At 50.1% G+C, this 17,085-nt stretch overlaps 1 protein-coding gene across 2 annotated transcripts; it reads right to left on the minus strand.

Moving 5' to 3' along the window:
* Positions 1-833: 833 nt before the first annotated feature.
* On the minus strand, positions 834-13,645 carry U2af1 (U2 small nuclear RNA auxiliary factor 1). 2 transcript variants are annotated; one of them, XM_070030846.1, is made up of 8 exons: positions 13,538-13,645; positions 8,945-9,032; positions 5,663-5,729; positions 2,296-2,345; positions 2,100-2,198; positions 1,740-1,873; positions 1,569-1,661; positions 834-1,113 (listed from the first exon to the last, which is right to left on the minus strand). In XM_070030846.1, exons 1-8 carry the CDS (start codon positions 13,579-13,581, stop codon positions 972-974), a joined length of 717 nt encoding a protein of 238 aa, XP_069886947.1. In that variant the 5' UTR covers positions 13,582-13,645; the 3' UTR covers positions 834-971. The 2 variants fall into 2 exon arrangements, with proteins under 2 accessions (XP_069886947.1, XP_069886948.1); XM_070030847.1 differs by lacking the exon at positions 5,663-5,729 and adding an exon at positions 6,521-6,587.
* Between the last annotated feature and the right edge of the window lie 3,440 nt (positions 13,646-17,085).

The raw sequence follows: 17,085 nt of genomic DNA on the forward strand, positions 1-17,085 counted from the left end.
CTGGGGTTCTGGGCACAGGGAGTGGACCAGGCTGTGGCCCTGCCTCTCTGCTGCTGCACGCACCACGGGCAGCGAAGCTGACCCCTCAGACGTCCAGTGCACAGACGGTCGCAGCAGCGCCCTCCTCGCCAGACATCACCTTTCCCTACTGCCCAAGTGGCTGTGGCCACAGCCCCTCCCTTCCGTGCTGAGCAGGCGCCCCTGGGGGTGGGGCCCGTCAAAGCACAGTGGCTCTCACCCCCTCGGGGCCACTGGAACGGAACACAGTACTACAGGGACTTGGCAGTGTGTCTGGGTTTGCCTCTGCAAGGCAGCTGCGTGGTCTGAGCCCAGCCTGAGTTACAGGGCCAGCACACGTGGCATCCCTACACACGGGACGAGTCTGGAAGTAACACTGGACAGCAGTCTTACAAGAGGCCTTGCCCGTGGAGCTTTGTGGCTATTGGCAGTTTGTTCAGTCTGAGTTGCCAGGCAACACACGACCAGCTACCTCATCACGCAGTGTCTCAGACATGCACCCGTGCGCTAGACCAGGCTCACCCCCATCTTCCTACAGGAGGCTTGTGCCCCGAACGTCGGCTGGCCCAGAAGCTGGGGGTCGCATCTTGGTGTGGACTTGCTGTCCACGGAGGGACAAGCCCACAGGCGCCAGGCCAGGAGAGACCCCGCGTGACAGAGGAACATTTTCCCATATGAGTTTTTCTTCATTTTTTTTTTTTAATACCCCAACTCCAAAAGTACAGTCATTTAAAGTCAAAGTGACAGATGAATATTAATCTGCCTCAAGTTCACGACTGGTAAGTTTACACTGAGAAATAAGTTACACCAAGAAAACTGTATCACTACAAATTTTATTCAGAAACCCATCTTTGTTTTTTTTTTGTTGTTTTTTAAAAAAAATTCCCATTATGAACTGGTTTGGTCAATCAACTACAACACTTCCTAGCAGACATACGGTAAAAACACGCGGCTCAGAACCGCCCCGATCTCTCGCGATCTCTCGACCGCCTCCTGTCGCGCTCCCGGCCTCCGCCACCTCCGCCGCCACCGCCACCACGGCCACGGTCTCTGGACCTGGACCGGCGCTCACGGGACCGGGATCTCGATCGATGCCTACAATCAAGACACGCACAGGGTAGCCGTCAGCGGCGAATCTCAACGCATAGCAGGAAGGCACAGTGCCAACACTTCTAACCTCTGCAGCAAGTCAGCTGACGGCGCCGAGAGGAGACACGCCGCCACCACAGCACTCTGCCGGTGACCGCTGGGCATCTCAACCCAGGGCCTGGGATGGACACTTTGCCCAACCCTGCCGGCCAGTGCCACTGATGCCCAAACACCAGCAAAACCGAAAGAAAGCCTAACGGCACACGCAGCATTGAAACAAGACTCAACAGGGAGACTCCACTGCGGGCTCACACTCCACAGCCATCACCAGGCGGCACACGCACGGTTCGCTGCTTGCTTGCTGAGGTTTGGGCTCCACGCACGTGCACGCCCCCCCGCAGGTGCATTCTTACACGTTTTAGACTCTGGGTGCCCGGCCCCGCCCCGTGCGTGGCACTCACTTCTTGCGCCGGCGCCCGTACAGCTCCCGCCGCAGCTCCCTGGAGATGGGCTTCAGGTGCATGAAGTTGCAGAAGCCGCCTCGCGTGCACTCCCTGCGGGGGAGCAGACGCTTGTTACACTGCGCAGCGGCAGAGCTCAAGGCGGGGGCTCCCCGTGTGTGCCGGACTCACCCCATTTCATACTGGCGGCAGCAGGCTTCCCTGAAGTCAGTCACTGGTGACAGCTCGGCGTGGATCGGCTGCCCATTGAACCAACGATTGTTCAAGTCAATCACGGCCTTCTCCGCATCCTCCTCCCGGCGAAACTGAAAGGCATCAAACTGCCTGACTCCCTGCCCAGTGCTCGCTTCTCTACTGACAAGGCCAGCGCCGCCACAGCCCCACCGCAACCAACACCGCCTGTTTCCGATCCACTCAGGGAGGCGTGCCGGTACAGCGCAAGGATGCAGCGTGGCCGCGGCCACAGCCACCGGTGACGGCGGCCCGGCGCGCCTCCTTCCCTCCCTGCGGCACAGGCTGGCCCCTCCGTACCTTGACGTACACGTTGCCCACGAGGTGGTCTCCCAGGTTGTCACAGACGTTCATCTCCTCAACCTCCCCGTACTTCTCCTCCATCTCTGTAAAGACCTCCTGAGGGGAGAACATGGTGGTGAGGGCTGTGGGCCAGCCCGAGGCTACCGAGGGCCAGCACCCCCCAGACAGTGAGCCACAGCCACGGGGCACCCACCTCGAAGAACTCATCATAATGCTCCTGCATCTCCACATCGCTCACGGCACCTGCAAACGAGACACAGCTTGCTGGTTAGGGCCGGGCAGCGGAGCGCCTGTCCTTAAGTTCAACCGCTACAGTGACACACGCCTGTCTAGAGACACCAGGCCAGGGCTGCACGCTAAAGGAGCACCGACTTGTTCATGACTTGGAGTTGCTGAGATTTTTACATGCTCCACCTGGCTCAATTCCAGCTGTTAAATCATAACCAGTTTTAATCAGCATCAAAAGGGCTACATCTCCAGAAAGTATGAGAAAAAAGTTGACTCTCAAATTAAGAGGATTGTAAAATAAAAGTTTCTTTTAAGTAGAGGCTAAGCAAGCACACTGACATTTTTTCCCTTTATGAAGTTAAAATGGGAGTGGAAACAGGGCAGTTAAGAACTTAAGTATCTAACTAACTAGTTTCCTTTACACACACACACACACACTGCCAGTAGCAGAATACTAGAAAGCTCCTTAAGAACAAAACAAAACCCCAAACCAAACAACACTAAGAACAATGCTGGCATTTGGCTCTGCTTTCTGACTTGAGGCTTGTTGTACTTTACAGCTCTGAGCCACACCTTCAGTCCAGCTTTTTGCTGTTTAATTGGAGATGAATTTCGTGGCCTTTTTTGCCTGGATTGGCTTTGAGCCGTGACCCTCAAATCTCAGCTTCCTGTATACCCAGGATTCGAGTGTGAGCCATGGGCACCCAGCTTAAAACAAAAACAAAAAACCCTTTCTAGTGCAATTAAACCAGCAGGAAAATTACCAGGCACAAATGTAGTGTTCTGAGTGTTGCTGAATAAAGGGAAAGATAAGACAGAATGCTTTGTTGAAGAAAGCAATCCAAAACCTTTTCATCACATTAATTCTTTGTAATTCATGTCTACTGCAGGCAAGTTTGAAAGTTCCCATTCTTGCTAGCAAATTTTACTGTACAAATGGGTAGAGTCCTCCAATGTAATGTGGGAACCCCAGAGCGTGCCTGTCAATGCTGTCATATCTAGAGCCCTGGGTAAGTAGCCAGCAACGCAGGGGCTTAAAGGTCAGGCTGGCACCCCTTTTCCAACGGTCACCTCCAAAACCACGTTTCCCAACACAGGTAAGCTGGCGGCTAGCAAACCCAGACTCAAACCCTTCACCTCTCGGAAGCAACTTATCTTCTGATTTCAAGGAAATTCTAAGTTCCCTTTCTTCCCTGACTAGGGCTTGTTTTTGTTATCTTTAAAATTTCTAGAAGCCCAGTTACTAAAGCCCCAAACCTAGTGAATGTATCAGCTATCAGCTACTAACTTACTGAGACTACCGACCGCCGTATCCCAGATGGCCAACCGAGAGGGGAGGCCCACCTGGGGGACACACAGCACAAGAGCCAGCCGGAAGCCGGCTCACAGGCGACCTCAGCGCTTAAAACCCACTGCCCTTTCCCTATCACAAAAGAGCGTAAAAAGGAAAGCGATTATTTACACACTCAAAATTCTTAGCAGCTTTGACAAGTTTTTGTGGTGCCTATTTTGAACTATGGGCTACATTCATTCTGCCCATTTAAAAAAATCAGTTAAAATATCCTAACAGGCAGAGACCAGTACATCAAAACACTGATCACAGAGAAAATCATTGACGTGAAGTTATATATTTTAAACAATACAACTTGGGAAATGAATCCGTTTTCTTAAGAGAAACATCATCTTTTAAACTCTGAATTAGTATTTGTTCACTGATACATATGAAGTCTTTGAAATTGTTTAATGTGTATTAATCATATAAAGGGGTTTCATGATGCTCTTTTCCATACATGCATTCAGTGTACTTTGATCAAATTTACCATCTTCATTACTCTTTCTTTTAAAGCTTATTTTCTACATGTGAAAGAGTATCTCAAAAAGAGCCAGCAGTTTTATTTAGGTGATTTTTCTTCCTAAAATGCGAAAGTATATTTAATCGGTATGTTTTGGATCCCAGAAACAGAGGACTTAGTAACAGTTAGTTCACAGTATGTGCCAAAACCCACTACTGTGAACTGTGCTGGAGCTACAATACACAACATGCTAAGTCAATAAAGCATACAGAACCCCCCAAAGTGAACATCCAGGGCAAAGAGTTCTTAATTATCATTACCCGGTCATCTACATTTCATTTGTTTTTACTCCAGGGCAGAGTTGTGAATAAAATTATTTGTTAAGTCCATAGAGAAACATTTCTAAAACGGAAAAAGCAAACAATAACCAGGAATTTTAAACCAAGGGTCACCAAGGAAGTCCTACTGGGAAAGAAATCTCTACTATCAGGTCAGTATTTTCATCAAAAACATCAGTGTCTCATCGGGGAACTTCTAAGGCAGCCCCATCCCCAGCAGAGGCCTCCCGGTCCCCAGCAGGGGCCTCCCCACCCGGAGCCATTACCCAGAGCCAGATGTGCTTTAGTTTAGGCCTGGGCTACCCGAGGGCACGCTATGAATTTTCTTGCTTTAAACCAAACTGGTGAATGACCAGTGTCTACCTTCAGTTTGGACACTCTAATGAGTCCAGGTGTTCGTCTCTACTCATCCACATAGGACTACATTCCCATGGCTCTACTGCGGGATGGGTGAAGGATGAAGGCCGGGCTTCTGGACTTCCCAGTGACACGAATGCACACTGTTCTCCAGAGGCCTCCACTGCATACGTGCTTGCTCCTAGGCCTAGCATTTCCCATTTCAGGAGGAAACCGGTGATGTGCACTGAGTGGTCATTCACAACTGCTTTTCCATGAAGGACTTTTGACAAGTTCCCCAAATGCAGAACACTAACTCTGGAGTTGAGACTGTATTTTGCCAAGCAGGCGGCTCAAACCCAGTGTCTTTTCTGCCAAGTGCCTACGAGCTTGAGCACACTTGTATGTCAGGGGTGGCAGGGGCGAGGGGGAAAACTGAGGGTCCACACCAACTGCAGACCCTCGCTGCACATTCAGACTGTCATCTCCAACGTGCAGCTTTAGGGGAAAAAGCCTAGCAAGAAATAAAACCTGAAAAATTTCACAATTCTTTCTGGGAGTTGCCGAACGTGAGCGAAATGTTCAGAGGCCGCTGCTCCTCCGAGCAAGCGCGGCACCGGAAGGCCAGCCCAGCACACCTCCGATGACAGCGAGTGAGGAGGGCAGAGGGCGAAGGTTTCCAGGCGCCCTTCCCACTCCCTGTCACCCCGTGAGCACGGGGCAGGAGGTCAGATCTCCAACAGAGGGTGGTGGGACGGAAGCTCCTGCCACCTCTGGTGACACAGCACAGCAGACCAGGTGGAGCGGACACTGCGCTCTGACACGCAAGCCCAGGGAACCAGGGAAGGAACTTGGATGAACTTACAGCGCAAACCGTCAGCAGACTGGGAAGAGTTTTGAGGGTTACGGTAAATGTTCAAGAGGGCAATGGTCTGAAATACAAAACGCAACAACTTTATATTATGGAAAATTAAATGTAAACACTTCACCGGCTGCCTTTGGCGATCGCTTGCTTCAGTTGAGTCGGTGCTGAAAAAAGAGCAGGTTATTTTTCAGAGCAGAGATGTCCCTCAGCTGGCGGCTGTCCTGAGCTAACCTAGCACTGTGATGCCACGAGATCTCATGAGATGCCAGTATTGTACTTCTGCACTCCAACATGCCAACCCAGGAAGAGTGCCAATGACTTCCAGGTGACTACCAACGTTTAGATCCAACAGACACCTTCGGGAACTAGGAATAAAGTGCTTCCATAAATGCAAGAAGAATGCTGTATCCAAGAAATACAATAATCACATGTCATGAAATCTCCACTTCCTAGAGGAAAAATGGGAATGGTGAAATAAAACCCACACTTATTGGGCGACTTACCTTATTGACTCCTTAATATTCCTACCATTTTTAACTTTACAGAAAGAACTTAATAAAGGCCAAGGTTCAGTCACTGTGAAGGCCAATGATGGGCTGTTGGGGCGAAAACCCATTCACATGGACGGGCGCTCTCGTGACAACCGTCAGTCAGCTGAGAGGCCGGCCAGTGACTTCCCTAGTCAACTAGCCTCTGAACGTGGCCCGTGTCAAGTTCTGGCTGTGTGCGCCACGCAGTTCCAGCACCTTGTCCTGTTTGCAACAGCTCTATGTCAGCAGCTCAGAGCCAATGTGTCTCAATTAAGAGTAGGCTCTTGAACACCATTGTTTAAAAAATTTCTCCAACTGTGGGACTTACAGTGTGAGCCGTCAGCCGTCTGTGCACTGTTTTGGGGATTACGATAGATGTTTTGAATCAAGATGGTCTGCGGGGAAAAAAAAAATAAAAAGGGGAATTCTACTGGCTGCTGTGCAGATATTAGACAATTGCAAAGAGACACTTTGTTTGCAAATGGCTAAACCTCCGTTGTTGTTGATTTTTTTTCCCGCAAGTCAGACACTGTCTTGTGCAGAGTACACCAAAACCATCATATTATGAAAACAGAGTTTGAGCAGTGCCTTGGGTCAAGTCAGCCAGCAACCAAGAACTGCTAACTGTTGTTTTGAATGGCTCCCGCATCAATCGTGAGGCGCTTTCATACAAGAGAAGTAACAGGACACTTCTTGTACTTCAAGCCGGCCGACACTTAGATGTCAAAAAATTCACATTCTCATCATAGGCCCCACACAGAATTATTTTTCCCAACCAAATGCATAGCTCAACTGTATGCAGTGCGTCAAGTTCTCTGGTCTCCTGGCAAACAGGCACACGAGTTGTCATGGATACCTGACACTTATTTACACTTTCTTGGTGGGATCTCTGTTTACATAATACAATAGTTAAAACATTTGCTCTTTTCCGATCCTTCTTTTAAGGAAAACAATCCTTTTAGCCCTTGTGCTTTAAACTGGATCAGGAAGACTTGAAACCTTACACTGTACCGCTCTTCTTAAAATCAAGTTGTCTGAAAAAACAAACCATGTTTAAGTTAGTAAGCTAATATATTACACGAAGCTTAATGTCCACATCACTGAAAGAAGTCTACCCACCCTGAGCCACGCTGGGGTCTACCAGCTGAACCCACACCTCAGGACTTAAGAACGTAACTCAGTCACAATGGCAGGGCGCACAGAAGCAGTTTTTCTCAGTGCTCTGTGCATCAGTCCAGATCTGCTGTCCAAGGTCTCTGCTGTATGTAACCCCACCTGCAGGGGCTGAGCACCTGAATGAAAGCAGCCACCTCCATACTGGGCCTACCACCCTCTCTAGCCATTCATTCAGTGTGGGCCCAACTTCCCTGAGCTGGTTTACTCAGCTCTCCACTGGAGTCACCCGGCACATTCTGATAAGCTACACAGGCCCGGCTATGCAACAGCAGTGCAGATCTCTGCAGGAATTATGTACTCTAGGGAACCTCATGCAAAAGGGAGATGTGATTCAATTAGGGGTGGCCAGGAGTACCCCAACTAAGCCCCAACTGGATGCTTCTGCTAACATACACTACTGACCTCACCCCATTTGTACGGGATCACAAGTGTGCAACAGCTGCACTTCCTGAGGCTTAACGAGTACACTGATAGTAGGGGATGTCCTCTCTTCTTAGCCCTCTACTTCCTATAAATGATTCCCCAAATCAAACACCTGGGCAGATACTCAAGGTGCTTAGTTTAGTTATGGCTGGTTTAGTTGGAGTGATTAAGATGATAAGTAACTTAAAAAAAAAAGGAACATGTTCAGAGGACATGTTAAGTTATTAAAAGACAGATTCTTGTTACATTAACTGCTTGGCTAGCAGGTCATGTTACGTTAATTTGTTACAAGGTCTTGCTATAGTAACTGCTTGGCCATCAGGTCATGTCCTCTCTTCTACGAACATTATTGTATAAGGCTTCCTAGGGCTCTAGTCATATTTAAGCTGTAAGGAAGTCAACACAGGGACAGAAAGTGAGGGCTCAGAGGAAGAGGGCAACGGCTCTCCTCACAGGAGTCAGGTGCAGGCTCTGACCTCGCACGCTCTGACACCTGGGCAGCTGCTTTCTGCTTCTCCTTATAGGTGAGCCCCTGCAGGATGTCAGCCAAAACCAAAACGACCCAAACCATACTTGTGGGCTGAAGTGAAAGGCAGATTTAAGCCCAGAATAGCAGGCATCTTCAGCTACTGAACAGATATGCTGCTATGGACAATGTGTGCCTATCTTCTACAGGTTAAGCCTCCTTCTTACTGTTTCCGTGACATGGTGCAGCCTGGTATGGGCTGCTTGGGCTGTGAAAATGAGATCATTGGAGAACTGGAGAAAGTGCAACAGCACAGCACGACAAGTCTGCTGACAACCAGGCCAGCAGCTGTCACCATGCCCCCGCCGGTACGGGAAGAGATTGAGCCAGTGCTGGCCTGCGCGCAACAGGCCTGTGGGGGCGGGGGTGGGCATGGCAGGGCACGGTCAGCGGCAGCCAACACACAAGCAGTCTATGCTTATTGTTAGTTTCTCCAATTGTAAGAAGAGGGGTGGGGACTTCCCTCTGGGGGTGGTCATCTACTTCATTTCCACTTAAGCAAAAGACAACACGATGAACATGAAAAATAAAGGGGAAAAGGACTATTGTGTGTGGAAATTATTGCCGCTAAAAAAGTACACAAACTTTTAATAGTTTACGTGAAAATGAAAAAGAAAACAAACAAACCTGGCTAAAGGTCGGTTTATTGTGCAACCGAGAACATCTGTCTCCATGGCGACACGCTCCGATTTTGAAGTAGAACGAGCAGTTGACTCTGGAAGAGAAACGTGAGAGGACTACTGGGAAGATGTCACAAGGAAATGTCACCAACCTGTCTCCTCTCACTTCCCAGACAGCAGTCTTTTGGGGTGTTTCACTCACCTACTCCTTCACTAACCTGTTACTGTTCTACAACATCATTCATTCTAACCTGACTTCTACTCATTCAAATGCACTCAGTTTTTAATGTTTACTTCCTCTGTAGTTCTTTCTTTTGCTGGTCCTGGGACTGATTTCAGGGCCTGAGCATTCTCTCTGAGCTTTTGTGCTCATGATTAGCACTTTACCACTTGAGCCACACCTTTACTTCTGCTTTTCTAGTTGTTAATTGGAGATAAGATGCTCTCTACTTTCCTGCCAGGGCTGGCTTTTGAACTGAGATCCAAAGATCTCAGCTTCCTGAGTAGCTAGGATTACAGGCATAAGCCACTGGTGCCTGGCTAGAGTTTTTTTTTTTTTTGGGTCCGGTCGTAGGGCCTGAACTCTGGGCCTGGGAGCTATCCCTCAGCTCTTCAGCTCAAGGCTAGCACGCTACCATTTGAGCCATAGTACCACTTCCGGCTTTTTCTTCTGTTTATGTGGTGTTGAGGAATCGAACCCAGGGCCATGCATGCAAAGGCAAGTGCTCTACCACTGAGCCACCTTCCCAGCCTCTACAGTTCTTTTTTTTTTGGGTCCGGTCATAGGGCCTGAACTCTGGGCCTGGGTGCTGTCCCTCAGCTCTTCAGCTCAAGGCTAGCGCTCTACCAGTTGAGCCACAGCGCCACTTCTGACTTTTTTTTCTGCTTATGTGGTGCTGAGGAATCGAACCCAGGGCCTCATGCATGCAAGGCAAGAACTCTACCACTGAGCCACCTTCCCAGCCCCCTACAGTTCTTTCTTAAATGAAGTATTAGTCTAAAACCAAACTTAAGCCCCATCTGTTCTCTTTCTTCATAGTGAAACTCTCCTGAGGAAGCAGCACATCGTCACAGCATCAGAAAGACCCTGACTGTACTAGCTGGATGGCCTCAGGCAAGCTCCTCTACCACTTCCAATATGAGTAAAATGCCAACTTGACACTGTCCCAGAAATCAGGTATGTGCACCTAGTTCACAGGGTTCATTAAGTGCTACTCTTCCTGAAGGAAAAACACAACAGTCAGGTTCTCGCCAAACCTGAGCATGCTTTCAAAGAAAGTCACTACAGATGTGAGGCAAAGTTCTCGTCTCCTTTCGCTGAACAACGGACCCTAGCACATCTTGATAAGTGTGCCTAAAGTCACTGGGTCTCTTCTGAGACGCCATCCCCAATACACTCAAAAACACCAACTAGCCAGACCAAATCAAAACCAGCACTGTGTGGTAGTGGCAGATCTGTGGTGAATTATGGAACCCCATCAGGTTTCAGAGGTGGAGTGCTACCCTGTACATTCAGTCACTTTTAGTCAGAGCCATATGTTTATGCATCAGTAAGTCAAGATTAGAAGTCTCAACTTCAATGAAATTTGAAGGGCCTAGCTAAACTGGGCTTTTAAAATTATCAGGCAGCAGTAGAGATGAGAAAGCCTGGAGTGTTATCAGGAGAGAAAATGACTGCTATATGTAATCTACAGACTTGTAAGACTCACTTTAGATAACCTAACTCAAATAGACCATAACATATCCTTAGAAGACAACTGAGTGGACTGGGAAGGTGGCTCAGTGGTAGAGCACTTGCCTTGCATGCATGAGGCCTTGGGTTGGATTCCTCAGCACCACATAAGGAGAAAAAAAAAAAGCTGGAAGTGGCGCTGTGGCTCAAGTAGTTAGAGCACTAGCCTTGAGCTGAGGGACAGTGCCCAGGCCAAGAGTTCAGGGCCACGACCGAACACCCCCCGCCCCCCCAAAAAGAAGCCAACTAAAAATGAAGATCTCACTTAAAAAATATCTCAAATAATCAAAACTCCAGTCTCAACAACACTCAACTAAGCCCATATAAAGAAAGCAATCCTCATCTCTGTACTTCCAGAAATGCTTTTCATTCCATTCCATTATTAGCTATTTAGTAAGTTAACTAAAACGCCTGGAACTTGAGTGATATTATTTTTTTTTTTTGGGGGGGGGGGGGTCCAGTCGTGGGGCCTGAACTCTGGGCCTGGGCGCTGTCCCTCAGCTCTTCAGCTCAAGGCTAGCGCTCTACCACTTGAGCCACAGCACCACTTCAGGCTTTCTTTTTGCTTATGTGGTGCTGAGGAATCGAACCCAGGGCCTCAGGCATGCAAGGCAAGCACTCTACCATTAAGCCATCTTCCCAGCCCCGTTGAGTGATGTTATTATCAAACTAGTAAAATAAAATGAAAAAAAAAAAGTAGAGAGTATCCACAGACATGCTACTATATAGGCAGATCTACACTCAGATCTAGAAATTGCCTATAAATAAAATGGCAAATAAGCTAAATATTTTTATTTAGTAGAGCCCTATATTTTGCTTCTAGCCTGCTATAAAGGAACTTTCACTTTTTTGATCCCGTTTCCTGGAAGCTAACCTCCCCTTCTGTCCCTGAAATGAGAACACAAGTAGCCTGGATCTATTAATTAACTTCCTGAATCACAATCATGACTTCAGTGTAGTCATTTACAGCAGGACTATTTTAAAAGTGCTATCAGAGGGGACAAGGGAGAGTGACAGAGACCTGATGCTGACAGAGGGGACACATTATGTGTGAAAACGTCACGATGAAATTCCCCTTTAAAACTAACATATGTGGCCACGTGCTAGTGTATCACACCTGTAATCCGAGCTACTTGGGAGGCTGAGATCTGAGAGACCACATTTGGAAGTCAGACTGAGCAGAAAACTCCTGGACACTATTATTTCTAATTAATGAGGGAAAAAAGGCTGGATTCAAGTGGCAGAGTACCAGCTTTGAGCAAAAACAAAACAAAACACCTTCAGGTGAGAGCTTGAGGTCTTGAGTTCTAACTCTAGTACCAGAACACACATCAACAGTGTATGCTGATAAAGAAAATAAATTAGGATGGAGTGCTGTGTGCTGGTGGCTCATAATCTTAGCTACTCAGAAGGATGAGCTGAGAATTGTGGTTCGAAGCCAACCTGGACAGGAAAGTTTGAGACTCTTACCTCCAATTTACCCCAAAAAGCCAAAAGTGAAGCTGTGGCTCAAGTGGTAGAGTGACAGCCTGTGACAGGAAAACGTTCAGAGAGCACCTGGTTTAAGCAGCCCCCTTCCCCCACCACTTAGAATAAGCCTCTAACGCATGAGTTTTGTAGAGTACTAGTGAAACTGCCAAAGACAGCTTTTCAGAAAACACCACACACACAAATATAACCAAGGGGCAGGACTACTGATGGTGCCCGGGATTCTGCACGTGTGACATCTTCAGCCTAAATGCAAGGAAGCTGCTTTCCTGCAGAGCTTGCCTACCCATTCCCAAGAACATACTCTGGGCTGGCTTCCCAAACCACCTCCTTCCTGACCCTGTAACAGGTTTTAATGTGCTTTAATTATCCTTAACACAACATATACCTCTGCCCTCCAGGAGTTCCCTGAGGACAAAACCCAAATAGTATTTCCATTAATCGGACTGGCTCATAGGTGACACACACCAACGTCCCTACAGTGATTACGGTTAAGTGCTGTTATGGGCATGCAAGTTTTTGAAAGAAATAGATTCCCTCTGGCAAAGAACAGGAGAGTCTATGGTGTGTAAAGAAGACACTGGACAGGATGGACTCCTTCCTAAAAAACAGAAACATTTCCAACAGTGTTATCCATGGCAAATTTAGGGGCTTACCATTACAAACAGGGATTTTTACAAGACTTGTATGAAACCCAATAATACCAAGATGGTTAACTACTTACTCAGAGTAGATTAGGTCAGACGCTTAAGTCTTCAGGTTTTCAAAGTAGGAATTACCCTTGAAAGCGTCTGAAGACATTGCATTTAGCCTAAACTTCAGCCAACAGACTGGAAATTAACACTCGCCGGGGCAGCAACGAGTTTAAGTGAAATTAATTTTTGTCTCATTTTTCACTTTTAAAGACCTAAAGAACGATCGGTCGGTCGGGGAAGGCAGGCAGCTTCTTTCCTTTTTATTCGGGGGGGTGGGTGTCAAACCCATAAGCCTAACGCGGGGTCGGAGAAACCCCAACACCGACACGCCCGTTTCTTCCTCCCGACGCCGCGGCCCGGGTCCCGGGAAGCCGGTCCGACTCCCTCCGCCCGGCGCTGGGCACGGAGACAAAACCCGTCACCGGCTCCCCGCGCCGCGGCGCCGGCGGCCCGGAAGTTGGCGGGATCGCGGGAAAGCGGGCGGCGGGCGGGGCCGCGGGGCCCGAGGCGCGGGAGGCGCGGGAGGCCGGGCGCCAAGGCCCGGGCGGGAGCGGCCCACGAGGCGCGCGAGGCCGGAAAGGCCGCGGCTCCTTCCCGCCGCCCCACCACCCCGCGCGGGCCTCCCCCCGCCGCCCCGCCCCGCCCGCCGCCGCAGCCCGTGCCCCGGCGCCCGGCTCTCACTCACTTGTCTTTCTCGGTGCCGAAGATGGAGGCCAAATACTCCGCCATTTTCCACCAGCCGCCGCCGACACGGCCGCCGACACTGCCGACCCTGCCGACGCCCGCGGGAGACGTCACCGGACGCGACGACGCTTCTCCCCGCCTGACGTTGCGGCGTCGTCCAATCGGGGGAGACGCTGCCTGCGCGGAGGCGGGACGTCGTGCGCGCGGAGGCTCCGCCCCTCGGCTCGGGCGCCCGCGCGCCCTCTGCCGGGCCCGCGCTGTGCCGGCGCGGGTCTCGCGCGCCGCCCGCCGGCCGGCCTGCGGGAGCGCGGGCTCCGCGTGGGGGCAGGTCCGGGCTCCGCGTGGGGAAGCCACCCCTGCTGTGGCCCGAGGCCCGGCCCTGGCCTTCCGGGACGGCCTCCATCCCCGCAGGGCCCAGTCGGGACCTCTGCTCCACGTGCTCATGTCCAGCCCGCCCAGGTGAGCCCCTGGCATCCCAAGGCCAGCCTGGGTCTGCGGGGCGGGTCGCAGCCGCGGGTCTTGGTGTGGTGCTTCGCCCGGGAGGACAGCACCTGTGGCCGCATCCACAGCCTGCAGCTTCCCGGGAGGGCAGCGTCTGGCCGGTGCGAAGCCCGGGCCTGCCCTGGAGGCCCTGGAGGCGGCTGGACCAGGGCACGTGGAAACTGACCTGAGATGCAGGGTCTGATGAGGAGTTAAGTCTGGTTACTAGAATGAGTCCAGGGCCACCAGAACAATCCACCCATCCCTTCTTCCATCTGTCCATCCATCCTTCTGATTACCTGGCTATCTCTCCTTCCGTCTGTCCCTCCCTCTTTCCTTTTATCCATCCATTTGTCCTATTTGCCTACCATCTGTCTGTTTGTCCATCCTTCCAACCCATCACCGATCTGTCCTATTCACCCACCTATCTGTCCACTATCCACCCATGTGTCCTTCCTTCCATCTGTCCACCCTTCCATTTGTCCACCCATCTGTACTATTCACCCATGTGTCCATCCTTTCATCCACCTGTCCTTCTATTTGTCCATTCTTCTATCCATTTGCCCTTTTATCCACCTACCCATCCATCTATCTGCCCCATTTTTCTTCCCATCTTCCATTTTTCCTTCCTTCCTTCCTTCCTTCCTTCCTTCCTTCCTTCCTTCTTCCTTCTTCCTTCCTTCCACTTACCCATTCATTCATTCATCCATCTGTCTTTTTGGTTACCCCTCTGGCCATCATCAACTGTCCATCCTGTGATATTTGTGAGCATAACTGTTTCTGCACCTCCAGTGACAGGTATATAGATGCAAACTGGGCCAACACATCTCTTGAGCTCAGCTGTCTGTAATCTGATAACATTTTTTCTCCTTTGCTGTTAGGCCTTCTGCTCTAGCATTCCTACACTCACCTCGGTCCCCTTGGTTTCCCAGCTCCTATCCATTAGATTCTTGTCTTCACTCAACCCTCTGTCCTGGTTCCTCCCTCCTCTTGGCCATTCCTCAGTGTCCTCAGTCACCCAAGCAGTAGCCACGCTGTTTCCTCCCCTTCTAGGTGGCAGAGGTCTGGCTGACCTAGAGCTCTGAGGAAAACAGACCGGTGTCATTACTTCCAGTGGGAGATGGGGGCCGTGTGGCTCACCGATCCTGAACACATGGTAGTTTTCCACTCTGCCTGTCTCCACCTCTGTCCTGAAGTCTTGGTTCCACTGCCTTTCTGCCCTCCTTCCTTTCAACATGCTAGCTTGGCCTGACACCTCAGGCAGCCTTTCTTGCTGGGAAGGGGCTCATTTAGGGTTCTCACTGTCCCCTCCCCCGTTGTGGTGCTTGAGGCTGAACCCAGGGCCTGTGCATGGGAATGGAGTTCTCTGCCACTGAGCTACATCCTCAGTCCCCTTCCACCACTCAGCATTTTAAGGTTGCTTTTTCCTTTTGGCTATGCAACCTTGGCTGTAAGCTTCTCTGTAGTCAGAACTCCGTTTGTCCACGAAACCAGCCACCCCTGTCTCAGAGAACAGCTGCAGCCTGGCCTCTTTCAGGCGCCCATGAGGCTGCAGCTGCCATTGGGGTGGGCTGTGATGCAGCTGTGTGCACATGTCTCTCCTGCTGGGCTCCGGGCACTGGAGGCCTCTTCTCCCATCTGCTCATTGCAATTCCTGGTAGGACAGTCCGTGCAGACTCTTACCTGCTGTCCCAGAATGCAGAGAGCTCTGGAAATGGTTTCTTTCTAGAAAATTGGTGCCAAGATTCACTTTGCTGCAAAGGTTGATCTGACCTGAGGTGTGGGGACAGCCCAGTGCTCAATCTAGCATGGGCGTCTCTGCTGACTGTGGATACACACAAAGGAAAGCAACAAAAACAAGGGGATGGGAGGAAAAACTGGGAGAGAGAGAGGGAAGGGGCGATATTGTCCAAAAAGAAATGTACTCTTTACCTACTTGTGAAACTATAACTCATCTGGTCATCACCTTTATAATAGCAATAAAAAATTAAAACAACAACAACAACAATGACAGAGAGACGTTTCCACTTCCTAAACTTTAGTTTTTGAGATAAAGTCTTTCTCTTTTGCCTAGCTTGGCTTCCAACTTTTGTTTTTGTTTTTGCTTTTTTGGTCATGGGGCTTAAACTCTGGGCCTGGGCGCTGTCCCTCAGCTAGATCAAGGCTAGCACACTACCACGTGAACTACAGCATCACTTCCAGTTTTCTGGTAGTTTCTTGGAGATCAGAGTCTCACGGACTTTCCTGCCTGGGCTGGCTTTGAACCACAATCCTCAGATCTCTGCCTCCTGAATAGCTAGGATGACAGGCGTGAGCCACCACCGCCTGGCTGGCTTCCAACTTCTGAGCTCAAATGATCCTCTTGCCAAAGTTGCTGAGACTTACAGGCATGTTCTACTACACCTGGCTGGGGCTGTAGTAGGTGTGTGCTACTGGGGTGAGGTACGGGCTTTTTTCTGCTCACTGGCTGGGGCTCGACCACTTGAGTCACATCTTACTTCCAGTGAGTCTTCCAGGATTTGTCTGCTTGGTTTGGCTTCAAACCTAGATCCTTAGATCTCCTCGGTAGCTAGAATTAAAAGCCTGAATCACTTGCACCCAACTGTGTTTTAATTTTTAAAATGTATCTGTCCTGTAATCTTGAGTATGATGCATTTTGGGCACAAATAAAAAGAAATGCACTGCGCAGCTCACTGTGAGAAGGCCGTGCTTCCAGAATCCTGACCATAGTGCAGAGACGCCAGTGAGGTTGGAAAGCTCGAGCACACAGGAGATAAAAGACAAGTGCTTGAAGCTTTACGGTCTTGGCGAAGACCCTGAGCTGTCGTCAGATGCCAGATTGGAAGCGTGTGTGCGAGGAGCTTTGCCAGCAGACGGAGCGGAGCTGGCAGGGAAGATACGGCCGCGGTCCAGGGCGCGGCGTGCCACACGGCGGGCCCGCTGAGCTTTAAAGATGAGCATGAATATTCACACGGCGCCCAGATGTCGGTCCAGGGCACGGCGTGCCACGCGGCGGGACAGCTGAGCTTTAAAGGTGAGCATGAATATTCACACGGCGCCGAGGTGTAG

The sequence above is a fragment of the Dipodomys merriami genome, unplaced genomic scaffold, assembly GCF_024711535.1.
Source record: "Dipodomys merriami isolate MVZ:Mamm:240054 unplaced genomic scaffold, mDipMer1.0.p SCAF_2, whole genome shotgun sequence".
NCBI lineage: Eukaryota > Metazoa > Chordata > Mammalia > Rodentia > Heteromyidae > Dipodomys > Dipodomys merriami.